At 41.4% G+C, this 14,007-nt stretch overlaps 1 protein-coding gene across 2 annotated transcripts in view; it reads left to right on the forward strand.

Annotated features, from left to right (window-relative positions):
* orb2 (cytoplasmic polyadenylation element-binding protein orb2) overlaps window positions 1–14,007 on the forward strand; it is a 513,070-nt gene that overhangs the window by 246,081 nt on the left and 252,982 nt on the right. For both annotated transcript variants that reach the window (XM_071592298.1, XM_071592299.1), the window contains exon 2: window positions 12,363–12,477. In XM_071592298.1, the coding sequence (XP_071448399.1) occupies window positions 12,363–12,477 (115 nt within the window). The remainder of the gene's footprint in view (window positions 1–12,362; window positions 12,478–14,007) is intronic.

Consider the following 14,007-nt stretch of genomic DNA (forward strand, 5'->3'; position numbering starts at 1 on the left):
TGGGTGGATCTGATGAGCCTTTCAAGCTTTCCGTGACGAATGATCGTGGAGTGCTACCCCTCGCAGAGTTTTCAACATTTTGCGCGAAAACGATTGCCATTACGCCTAATGCGTCGCGACAGTAGTGGCTCGCAAATGGATTCTTACTTGTGCCGGAGCATTAAATCTATATATTTGGTTCGAATGAGTAAAAACGTGGTAACTTTCCGCATTGTTTACTCTTTCCGGCTTCCAAATCTATTTGTGTTTCAGAAAGATGCGACTTATCGTAGTACATACCTGCAAACGTTTGGGAAATTGTATGTTGGAATGCACAATCGGTTTTCTTGCGATAAATCGTGATGTGAGACAAAGGAAAAAGCTCTAGCCATGATAGTGCTGTAGAGGAATACACAGAAGGTAAAAAAATGGATGCGGGACATTTTTAGTGAATGGGCTGTTTAAGACTGTGGTAGACCGTAGAATGTTATGTGGACGAGGTAGAGGCAGGAAAAGATAGGAATGTTGGACGAAATCAATAGAGGCAGGAAGTAATTTTACTTAAGGAATTGCTTACAATGATGTAGATTTAAAAAATGTAGAAATGTGTTAGATGTCATGTAGATATGTGGCCGAGCTTAAGCGGTGTCCAAATGTTTACTAATTTTTTAAATATGAATACAAAATATACCAGAGTTGATAAAAATAAGATGGAGACATTTAACATTGAGGGACGTGTAGTTTTTGCGCAACGCTTTCGACACACAGTTCACCTTACAATTATCTTGGCCTTTTTCACATGCCTTGTTCTTATATTTCTGTTTCTTCCAATAATTTGTCGCTCATGCTATTATATTTATTCACTATAAGGTGCAAATTAGCTCAGTAGATACAATAGTAACTTGGTGGAAATTTTGTATGTTCAATGAAGTAAAAGACTTGGTGTTTATTCATATCTTCATAAATGAATATTGTGGAAAAGTGCCACGTGTTACTTCTTTGATATTAAGTTGCATTATTTTTCCTTTGACGAGGAATGAATTTTTAAATTTTTTCGAAAAAAAAGAGGAGGAAATACTCGTGATTCGTAGAAAAGAATAGGTATTAAGGACCGTTCAAAAACCGGGTTAGGTAGAATATCTTGACTGAATCGAATAATATTTTCTCTTCATAAATTATCCATTTTGTAGTTTTTGCCTTAATTTCGTCGTTCAGGTAGTAATGTCGTATTTTTCTTAGTGTCAGAGTAGTAATAACATTTTTTAGATTTAATGTTTCATTTTCATACGGTTAGGCATTTCAGGTGTTGTGTACTGGCTGCATTATCCGAGGGGATGCTTGTAGAAATCGCTTCATGAGGTATTACAGAAATCAGTTAAATGCTATATTTATCAAATAAGACTACTCTCTCAAATGAAAAAGAATATTTTTACTGTCACTGGCAAACATTATATTCCGCCGCCATGGTTTCTACTGCCGGTTACCTGCACTTACAGTACTTGGAGTTTTGGGGTATCAATATGGCGTCGATTTTAGCATACACTCATTGTGTCATAGATTCAGCGCCTGATATAAGTGTCTAACTTCTCACCCTTTTGCTGCCCAACGAGTTTGGACATCCTTCAAGATGGCGTCCTCCCTGAATGTCGGGAATTTAGGTGCCCGACTGTTGAGTTAGGACGCAGCTTTAGGTATTAGATGCATTAAAAACCTTCCTCGACCGCTGGATTACCCTTAATAATAATCTTATTGGCTTTAGGATAATCCGCTTTTCCATAATTTCCTGCCCGACAAAATTAACCGTCTTTCCAGTTTTCACTGCCAGAATTTCCCGTTTCGATCCTAAATGTATGCCTTTTTGCCTGATTACTTTCCTATATTTTCGTCCAAACGACACAGATTTTTTCTCCCTCGACATCCAGACTCCGTCCACGCCCTTGGGTTGGAAATCGTTCCGCTGAACCGAGGGAGGGCTTCCACTACGTAATTATGGAAGCCGGATGAGTGACAACGATTGGGATGTCCTTTCTACGCTCCGATCGGTTTGAAGTCCAGAACTGCCTCGTCTCGCCTCTGCGATGCCTACTCCGACATTTACAGTGATTCAGCGACAACACTTGCCTCCACTCCAAATTTCCTTACCGACCACGGAGGAAATGAATGCTGTTACGATCAGTAATGAAGTATTTTCTTTCCGTTAATTGGACAGCGCTTCGTTTTCTCGTGGAGAGAGTTTAGGATAAAACGGATGGAAGGATGTGGCTTCTCTTAGGATCTCATGAAAAATCGCCTTTTCCCGTTTTACTTTTATGGGTTTCCTGTTGACTCAAAAGATCATAGCCGTAGCATAGGTATCAAAGTTTATTTTCTCTATATGCTGCTATAAGGCGCATATAATACATAATACGTAGGTTTTTTACCCTCTTTTCAGGAAAATTAACTTTTTCATGCCTCGACCAGATGCCTTCAGGTGGCTGCTATGGATATGGTGGAATCCGGTTCCTTATATCTGGACTCTAATGACATAATTTAAAAGTAACACGATGACTGAATACTTTTTGAGATAATTTTTCTGCGTTAAAGGATAATTATTTCCATATGCTTACTAAGGCACATAAAAATCATAATTCTTAGGTTCGTTGCCCTCTTTTCTGCATACCCAACTACTTCCGACTTCCACGAGGGAGAACTATGGAGATAGATATAGGCAATGCGGATTCCATGTTCTGATATATAGACTCAAGTGATGTTTTATCAAGAGTAAAATGATGTCTTCTTACTACTACTTCGATTTAATTTTTGTGTGCTAGAATGAGGGATTACGTGAAAATATATTGCCATAGATTTAGGAAAGATTTTATTAATTCTATACTACTCGTATTACCCTGCTCATGCCAATGCATTCGATGTGGGAATCCCAGATTGCTGGATTTATAATATTAGGCTCTCAGATTAGCAGTGTCGCCTCAAGTTAAAACTTCCACTATACTCCATTCTAATCCTGCCGCAAAGCATTTAGAGTGCGCTTTGGGTCACGACGGCTGAAATATGTGTTATCGTAGCCATGATGGCTCACATCCGGCCATCGGCGTTCGCATGCCACTGACTTCCTGCTTTCTTTGTTGCCGGTGCTCCGACGTGAAAAATGGAATAAGAAAAAAAAAAGGGTTTCGGCAAGAAAATATCTTCCCCTCAACCCCACCCACCAACCTCATCCCCTCTCAATTATCGCATGTGTCACGGGTGGACACGGTTTCCCGACGTCATTATTGGGCGTGGGTCCCCCCATTCCACCCGATAATTCTCCGCGATAGCGTCCCGCGCGTTTGATGCACTCCCACGGGACACGAGGGCTCACGGCAGCTCCCCCCTTTCAACTCCGGAAGGGATTGCACGCCCAAGGACTGCTTTGCTCTTCGCCCAGGAAGCAGGGCAAGATGGTCTGCACTGTACTTCGCTACCATTATCGGCCCCTATTAAAAATAAATGTACGGACGATGACGGTGTGCGTCAGTATGGCAATGCAATTGGCCTGCGCCCAGCACCCTCTACAATAATTGAACGACATCTTCGGCCATTTGCACCCAGAAAATATAATGAAGATGATTACGGACTCAAGATGTATCAAATAATATTACAGTTTTTCCTATTTAAACGGTTTCAATATTCATCTTACAGTCGGAGGTAATGTTATTTCGCAATACCCTGTGAATATGAAGGACGAGCTTTAAAATGATTTTCAGCCTCAGATGAATTTGAAAAATGAAAGAATAGAATTTTAAATCTCTAAAAGAAAAACGTAGATCTACCGAAAGGGGAATTCACTCTTTCGTGGAATGTTTCGGTTACGCAAACACTTCTGCGAAACGGCTGCGAGTAAGTGGATATTACAAATTTTCTAAAAACTACATTATACTGCATTGTTATCATAATGATATGAACAGCAGTGTTTCGACGGCGAAGTAACTAAAATGTATGTTTTCACTTCCTCCTCGCCGAGAAACATTATGTAAAATGGGAGCACAAGATGCCGTCGGGATGCAATTTGCAGTTTTCAAACGGTGGAAAACGAGCGAACGGAGCCCGCAACGGTTGCTCGCTCGCTACGAGCAGTAGGACGTAGAGGTTACTGGGTTTCGCCTTTTGATATTATGGGAGAGGCTTCTACACTTTCCCTCAGGGAAATAATAAAAACAAATATGTCTGCAGTGCAAACACTACGCACGCAACTTACGCCAGTTCTAGGGGTGCGGAACCCCACCCCTGCAATCGTTATTGAGTGATTTGAGAATCGAACACGCACAGAGAAGAGGTCCCTTATTCGAGAGACTGGTCATGAGAGATCACCAAGAAAACATCCCACAATTGCTGCTCGAACTGATATCACTCGAAATGTGGAAGAGTAAGCGGTGAAATGAATTTAAAGCAATGCTTTCACTCGTGAGATTTTAAACATCAAACGATCTTGTCTGCGCTATGCATCGGAAGATCCAGCAGTTACGACAAAATTAGTGGTGTACTGTCCAATGGCAAGGATTAGAGAGGAATGAGATGTGTTTAAAGTATTACGAGGAGGAAGACCAACCGGATGGGACGGCTGATAAGGTGAGGCTGCACGCAGATCATCATATAAGGAAAGATCGATGGGAAGATAGGGAGAGGAAAAAGGGAAATTGATGTCCATGCGGTTAAATGAGAGGAAAAACCTGCAAATTTTAGAAGCAAATTTTAGTACGTGATATAAATGACTAGAAGGAGCAGTTCTATTGAAACATCTCCTTGGGAGATATACCATATTGTTGAAAATGGAAACGATGGATTCAGGGATCCATTATTCGATTGCATAGTCGCAACATAAAGAATTATATTATTATTCAGATTTCCGTGACTTGTAGTTGGGCTAAGCTTCATTCTTCTTCCGAGAGTTCCGTCGCATGGGTTGCTTGTTGTAGCAACCTCGAGGTAAACACCCAGAAGAAGAAGCCTTCCTATTGATAGGTGCACGAAAAAATTACGAATTGTAACAAATCCACCCCTTACAGTTTATTCCACAATTATTAGGACTGGTGTCTCAGCACTCCCCGCCACACGCCCGTCGCGTACATACCCAGGATATTAAATTGTCAAATTTGAAGACGTAGATCCCCACGACGGTTATACCCCACATTTTCCCTCTGCGCTCGTCACTTGCGTGATACTCTGCAGTCACGTCCTCAAATCCTCGACGCGGGTTCGTTGGAGTTCGGTGCTCTCGGGACGTGATGCAGTTTTCACGCTCCCCGGGCGCGAGTGTTCCCACTCGATGCCTCTCAGGTGTCACAGAAGAGGAAAATGTGTTCCCTGCTTTTTATTTATTTTTTTCAATCGACGAGATTCGCGAAAGCGTACCTATGCTCTCTCTCGCCTAAGCGTACGCCTTTCTCTCGCTTAACGAGTCCCCGATGCACGGCGGCTTGATGGTTTATCGCCGGGGATCCATTGGTCTCGCGCGTTGATCGCCAAAAAAGGAAGATAAAAATATAAATGGAAAAAGTGGGCGATGGTAACAGTTAAGCGGAACCACGCCTTTGTTGTAAATGTAACAGTATCCTCGTGCGTTGTTTAAGCTCGACTGTTTCATTGCTCTTGTCTCGGCGTGTTCGTATCCTCATGCTTCCACGGTCGCGAGTTCTACAGGCTGGTGGCCCCAAATGATTCAGCATTGCACCGAGGAAGTAGGCAAAAGTCGTTCCGAAACCGGATGCATCAATAATTGTCGATTGAGTTCTCAGTTTAACCTAAAAAGGTAGGTAATTCACGTCCTGTTTCGGTTTTCAGACTTTGTGCTAGGTTTTATTTCCAGGACGCCTCTCATATTGTTCACTGAGCTGTTATTTTGTTGTTGACTGTAGCGTACGTCGATTATTCAAACATAAGCATGACGTTCACATAGGAGGAAGCACTGTTGGCAATCCAAGAGTTTTATGCTGTCATTCAAATGGTTCGTGTAGAATGGAAATACTTGCGCAACATGGGAAATAGTGTTTCTTGAAAACCTTTTAGAGCTTTACGCGGTATCGTATTTAAAATATGAATCACTTTTGTCGCTTGCTTCGTTTATCGTTATGATGGAGCAAGTTCTTTCTATCACGAGAAAAAAGACAAATTTAATAAAAAACTATGTTAGAAAATATATATAACTTTTACCGCCTTTACCAGGGATTGGTATAGGTTGTTCTACCGACTGTCATTGACTCAATGTTGTCCACAACTTACTAATGGTACAAAACATTTGTAACTCTTTTAAGGAATACGATGTTTTCATGGAAATGTATCGTTCTTGTTGTAAAAAATCAAATAATATTGTTGGTTATATTACAATTTCCTTGCGACGTACTCTTAGCTGCAAATGGTAATTACACACAGGACATACGAACGTAATTAAAATAGTGAATTGAGCCTTGTTAGTTTTTACCCCTAATTCGTTATTATAAACAAAGTTACGACTTCAAAAGTAAAAAGTCTTATGGGGATTTTTATTAAGACCAGAAATATCTTTATCCAACTACAAATCATTTGACTTGAAAATATTAACTTTTGCTCGTTTGAATTTTTTGGGAAATGCATTAATGTATAATGCCTTTCGTGCGAGGCAGAGCATAATTTATGCCCTTCTGTTTCATGGGGCATTCATTTGTTCCCCTACTGCGACCGTGTGTTCGATAATCCATTTAGGGGACTGGGCAGTTAACGTCTTATCCAAACAGATAACGTCCGACCCCAAAGTCTACTGATAGTCTTCATGGATTCGGGCATTTTGTTGGGAATGGCGAAGTTAAAACACACCATATCCGACGAAGCAAATTTTTCGGAAACGAGCTTTTCAGTCTTAAAAATGTGTCAATGTTTAGAGAAAACCAGGGGGAAGTGATGAAACTATCCGAGTTACATTAAGCCCAGGGTTAGTGAGAATCGACAAACTCCTTGACATCGAATTGACTTATTTGTTCAATATTCGATAATTAGGCATGTCGATATGACAATTGACTGCTTATTCAGGGACTCGAATTCGTCGATCCTTAATAATGTCAAATGGTGAAGGTGCTGTTACATTTAGGAGTTGCCGCGTTTAGGAATCTATTTCGAAGTTCGACTAATGCGTGTATCGTACCCACTCCTATACCAGATCACTATTGACCGCGGCCTGACTCGATACTTGGATCGAATACCCGCTGTCCTAGTCGCTTTCCTAGTGAGCTCGACATCGTCAAAATAGCTTTTTGTTTAATATATGATTTGATCATTTCTTGTATTATTAATGATTCATCAATCTTTCAAGATTGATTCAGCCTCTTCAAGCGTTGCTGCCGACTTAATTATGTTGATGATAGTTTCGAACGTATAGGTACAACCCACGTTCCATGCTGAGTCGTTTAGCATTCGAGTGGATGGAAATCGATTAGCTTTGAATCGAATTCGGTGTGCCTCTGATGATTGACGTCATTGCTTTCGTCAATTTCGACGCATTTGCGCAAAAGTATAGATTCTTCGAGACTGTTTCGTCGGAACCCCGTACTGTCGAGGTCCGGTGATTCTGAGTCCCAGATTCTGAGTCCCTCACGGGCTGTAATGTAATTTTTGGGATTATTCCCAAATTGTATCTTAAAAAATAAAATATGTTACTTGTCGTGCATCTTATTTTAGAATTTTTGCCCACCGGCGGCTCTTTGGAATCAATAAGCATCCCGAGTTCACCTCTTGTTAAGAAATAGGAAATCATATCCTCGAGGTATCAGCTCCGAGTAGGTACGATTGCATTCGGAGGGACGCGTCCAAAATTAGTCCGAAATTTCACGGCTTAACAGATAAAAAACGTCAAATCGAGCCGTGTAAACCGACGTGACTGCCCGTAATCTATCGTAAAGGTGTGGGGTAAGGAAAGCGTCACACCAGCAATGTAGTTTCCACAATAGATGTTACCAAATTGTTGAGAACTAGTCTGGAAACCATATAATCCAAAATAAGAAAAATTAAATTACCAAAGTCTTTAAGGACACTGCAGTATATTTATTTATGATATTAATAATATTGAATATTAAAATAAAACTCTCTAGAATCACATGCAAAAGTGGTCACTAACGAGGCTACATTAGCTGGCAAATGATTCCCCAATATGACTTCGATGAGTCTTATTTTAGTCTATGGTTTCCTATCGTTCGCGGGTAAAATGACATTTTCAGCCTGCCCGTTCTTTGCAGTCTCCGCTGCCTCTCCAGTCCCATATTTATGATCCAGTCTACTAAAATATGACGGGATTCGGAATAGGCTTTTAACGCCTCCAAAAAAAATCCGATCAAAATTTCCTCCGAACCCATTCGATAAAAAAAATCAATCGCACGGCTCGGAGTGGTATCCGCTACTCCACCCTACGCCTCTCTGGGCACTTCTGAGACCGCCCCCCCCCGCAATCCGCCCCTCCTAGCTATGCACTCGCCTCATTAGCTCCACTCCCGGCCACTCGATTCTCTCCAGCCTCCTATCTCCACGCCTCCATTACTCGCTCGCTTCGGGAAGCGCACTCATAAGGACTACTATAAGGCAACCTTGCCGCGGGAGTCCAAATACTTACACTTCATGGGCGCGTGATCTGTTATATTTTATCGCGCCCAATGGATTCTCGATGTTTGGTTTCCCTTCGTCCGAATGAAACTTTGAGAGATTCGCTTTTTCACATCTTCTGCTCGCTGATCAGATGGGCCAGGTGAGTGTCCTCCTGAACACTCGACAAAAAGCTCGCGGGTGCGACTCGATGGTGTCGGGTGTAGAATTGGGTGGTTCAGACTCTAGGAAAATTAAAAGCCTGCGTATCGGGAATCCAGAGACTCATGTCGTTCAAGATGGACGAAGAGAATTGTGTATTTTATCATCTTCTATTTTGAAAGCATAAAATTCCGTCGACCACATCGAACCGTTAAAAATATTTTAATGAGCCAGTAAAATTCCAGTCCATGTAAAAAAGGCAGATGAAAATATAATACTCGAAAAACGTTTATTTAGCGCCAGTTAAATGGTGGTTAAAAAAATAGTATTTCGCGTATTTAAAATCTCATGTAATGGGTTCGTGGCAGACCAGTGGGTAGGGCGTTTGGGTACCGACCGCAGGACCTCGTTCAGGTTTCCCATTTCTCGTTCAGGATTTAAATCCGGCTGAAGCCTACAAACATCTCCACCTTCACAATAAATATTTGATATTGAAGGAATGAAATCTTCCTTGGAAGCAGCTGGCAGGATTCGGATAGAAACTGTTCGCCCAATGTTGTAGTGAACTCACCTCGTATTAAACCTTACGTATCGTAGGGCTTAGTTTGAACCTTACGTATCGTAGGGCTTAGCTTGAGGTGAGCTCTACCCTCGTATCAAACCAACTTTCGGATTGATTACCATAGCCCTCGGTTTTCACGGCAAATAAATACATATATATCTTCCTGTTAAAAGAAAAAAAATTAATTTTGTAGTATCCGTCTGAAAGGCACTTGATACCTTTAGTTGTAAACTGTTTCAGTAGCATTCCCACAATTACATTCAATAGCCCCTAATTTTAGAGATTTAATTCAATTTTAAATTGCAAAATCGGACAGAATGATTATTTGAAAGCTTAAAATTTCCAAATTATCCCCAAAAAATATAATCCAGCTATTGGAGTCTTGTTTTTTTAATGGAAGCTCCTTCTTTTTTGGATAACATGTATATGATTAAGTAATCTACCGGTTAACGTAGGTTTTGGATGGACACAACTGCCAAATAAATATTTTGTGCCACCTAAAAAAACACAACCCAGCAACCTGCTCTACTTACATCAAGTCCTTCTTCATTTGTGTACTTCCTTCCTCTCTTTATCCCGTCCAACATCCCTATTTTGTTCCTGCCCTATCCTCGTTTGCCTAATTATCTCCCCTCTACTAATGTCTTCAACATCCCACTACCGATCAATACCCTGTTCACCATTTTTCCTACCTCCTTAGGATTTCTTCCAATAAACCCCTCGCCCATATAATATATATATATATATATATATATATATATATATATATATATATATATATATATATATATATATGGAAACCATCCTTTATTTAGTGTAATTGTGTCTTGTTTTTGTTGAGATAGGGATTTCGGAGGACCCGCGAGGAATGTGGTCCAGCAGCCGTTTTTTTTGCGGCTTCGCAATTCCGCCTAGCTTGCTGCCACCGATGTGTATGTAACAGTATATTTTTCTGCCGTGGCTGTGAGAGGAGGTAGGGAAAAAAATGGCAGACCATTTCACCTCCTGTGTTTTGATGGAGCGGAGGTTGTATTTCACGGCGTTGACATTTAAATTAGCTCTTGTCGCGTGGCATATTGTGATCCCAGGGAAAGGTCTCCAAAGCTTGGGAACTCGCGGTATCCCTTCTCTCCGCCTGTATTGGGTCATTGTTTTTTCTGCGTCATAGCCGTCGTTATCGAGCGGCAAAAAACCCTCGCCACCGTCTCGGAAGTTACCGTATTGTTTTTTTTTAGGATGCGCGGTAACCATAAACGATTATTCTTCCTCCGACGCTGGCAACTCCGTGCAGTTTTCATGCTCGATTTCAGTGGGAGAGTTGCCTGGCCAAATCCCGCAAAACCCGCAGTAAATTTCGGGTGTGCGTTCTGCTCCGAGAAGGATTTGATCGATGCCGTCATAATTCACAAATAATGATACGTCTCCTCGGACCTTATTGTTTCCAGGTTTCGTCCCCACCCCCTGAGTGCCCCTTACTTGACGCCCCTACCACTGCGTGGTCAGTGGCGGTCAATTTACAAGTCCTCCAAATAGTGTCGTAAGCGCAATCTTTTTTTCTTTTCGAAGTCATTTCAAGTGAAATATAAAATATTGATGCGTTTTCCGATATATTTATATTTAAATGCCATCCCTAGCATATCAGCGACATTGTAGAGAGGTGTTTAAATGGGTCTGAAAGATTTGAACTCATGAGAAATTTGGATATTTGGTCATGGATTTGGAAGATTATGCTATTTTATTCTCGAGTAGATCAAATGGTCTCGCGTTTTGTGTTCCAGTGTTGTGATCGTTAATCGAATGTTGGGAGGAAGTGGTTTCACATGAGTGAAGGTTCCACGGTTTATTCCCCTTGAATCCCTCCTCCAGTGTCACCTGCCAATGTAATGTAGTTTTACAGTTATACCCTATGATAAACTCGAAAATTTTGAATCCTTTTAACTCCATTGATTACCATTAGCAAATTCCAAAGAAACTGCGGGAGATGCCGCAACAGTAACTTTTAACGGAGTCATCCGCTAATATGCATTTCAATGCAACAATTTCAGTGTGTAAAAATCATTCGCCTTGACTGGGATCCCAGTCAAGGCGAATGATTTTTACACCCTGAAATTGTTGCTTTGAGATTACCATTACGTTTTTCATAGTTACTTACATCCTTGAGAAACGGGACCATAGTGATTTCATAAGATGTTAACCTCTATTGAATGCAGTGCATTATTTGCTTCCATTTAAGCCGTAATACCGTGGAGAAAGTAGAAATATTAATAATGGAATAATTTTATAGTATTACTTGCGATGCCGCTTCTTAAAATGGTTTTCATTAAAGAAATACAATAAAATATACTGCCCTAAATCTTCCAAAAAGATTTATTCTGGTGCCGCTGTGCTGCAGACGAGAAAAGAGTGATTGGTATTTTAAAGAAAATGAATTGCGCTGTCACCGTTTTTCAAGAAGTCGACATCGTTCATGATTCACTCCTATCCTTCGGATGAAAATACATATAAGCATCCTATGGATTCATTTCGTGATTGTTGTTTTTTACTTTACACTTCGTGATTTGTTTTATTTTGTACTTTAGAAAAATGTATCTAGCCTCGTAGTCGATCTTGTTTTCATGTTCTCTTGGCTCCTCTTATGTACTTCTTTGGGCGTTTTCTTTCAGATTTTGATGTAAAATCTCTCTCCATTTCAATGTTTTCTCCAACCTCTTCGTTTCCTTCTTCAGATTTTACCCAGCAACCTCCTCTATTCTCCCATCACATTTAAAACTTCGTCTTTAGTCATTCTCTAATCCCTCCTATTTTGTGCGATAACTCTTCAGTATTGCGAAATAATATCACTGTTAGTTTTTATCCCCGTCTTTTAATTTTCCGTCTAAACATGTCGTTGGGGAAGCCTGTGAGTATTTAAATTCATAAAACAAGTTTCCGGTAAAAAAAAAGGAAATGAAAGGTGTCCTGTAAATTTTGCCATGCCTTCAAAAACCCTCCCCGGCAACATTTCAAACTTCTACCACAAAATCAGGTGTCCGTCATGCCGTCGCTGTCACTAACTTCCATCCTCTTCTCTTTGACGTTGCAGGAGAGGACCATGGGTAACGCCAACGGGACCAGCCCACTCGACAACATGAGGAGCCTGGAGCACTACCTGAACGACCTCATGAGAGGAGCCGGAGATGCCCCGGAGCATCTCAAAGGTGAGCACGCCCTCCCGTCTTGGCCCACACGCTAAATCCTCCCCCCCCCGCCACGCCGCCGTTCCTTCGGCACGCCCTCTCTCCGCCACATCCTTTCTCTTTCCCTCCGTCTCTCTCCGTCCTCACTTGTCGGTCCTTGCCACGGACACGTAGCCAGGATTCTGGCGTTTTCGAAGGAAGGAGTGGGGAGGAGCAAGGATTTTGCCAACTGGACTGCTGTGTGAGCCCTTCTTCCACAATGGTCCCGGTGCACGAGACTCATTCGAGTCGCTTCTTACTCGAGTCTGCTTTCACGAGTGGCTTCTCGACCGGGATGCGTGGGAAAACTGAGAAAAATCTCGTAATAGGTGGCAAGAAAATCTCCAATGGAAGGAATAATATTTACTCCGAAAGTGGGAAACGATTTGAGGGGGTTGCGCAGCAGTTTCCGGTAGACTACATCCCGCTCCTGAGGTCAAATAATGCAAACATGTATCCACTCGCGTAAATATCCACCAAATCCACTCTCATTGATTGCTTACGGGGATTTTATTTCCGCGCCAGTGAAAAAACAAGTTTGCAACACGATTCACTCTCTTGTGGTACCTGACGATGTTGCTGTACGCGTAGTTCTCCTTCACACTTCCTGCAGTTGTTTAGTGGACAATCGTCCCCAGAGACTACCCAGGGTGAAAACACACAAAAGGTCCTTGCCGGAATTTTGGATTTTTTCTTTTCCGCCTATTAATTTAGTTGAAACTTTAGAGCTTGAATAATATAATAATGGAAAAGTAAGGGAAACCATCGGGATACCGTAGGAATATGTTGAAGTACCCTGATTTGTAGGCAGGCTCCTTAAAAGTACAGCATCGAATTTAGATTTGAGGTGTGCTTTCGATGATCCCAAGCATTGCTACACTACTCTGAGTTCCTCCTTCAATGACACTTAATAAATGCCTACTCGAACATCCTTCGTTACTATAAACCACTGTGTAATTCCAAATGCTTTCCTGCCGTCCTTAATTCCGTCCAACATGCAACCTATTCGTAAAACTTTTCGTCCCTGTATCTCGGTTAGTGAACATTCTTCCGTCTATAATCGTCTTTAGCATACGGCTGTTTCTCAATATCTTCCGCATCCAGCATCTACAACTGAATCAATGCATAGCGAAGAGCTTCCGGAACTTCCAAATTGTTAATTCTGTATCAGAGGATAGTGACGTCGTTATTGCTCTGTTAGGTAGCCCTCCGCTGTGCCATATTAATTCTCTTAAATGCTGCCCTTGCTGAAATTTTCATTCTGGAGAATTTTTCTCGGAAAGCGTAGCAACTTGGAAAATTCATGAACTTAAGAACTCAACCTGAGTGCCACGGCTCGCAAGGAGATTTACTAGTTTTTTCAATTACCTACCGTCTCCAGTAACTTCATGAATTTATATTCTTCCCATTGAGATTTCTCGAGAGTGATATTGCGTGGGTTTTGGTCTAATCTACATTGTAAATGAGATAGTCCAGAAACTTTATCCAGGTTAACTCGAATGGAATGACTAT

Source organism: Hetaerina americana, unplaced genomic scaffold, assembly GCF_022747635.1.
Source record: "Hetaerina americana unplaced genomic scaffold, ioHetAmer1.1.p SCAF_5, whole genome shotgun sequence".
Classification (NCBI taxonomy): domain Eukaryota; kingdom Metazoa; phylum Arthropoda; class Insecta; order Odonata; family Calopterygidae; genus Hetaerina; species Hetaerina americana.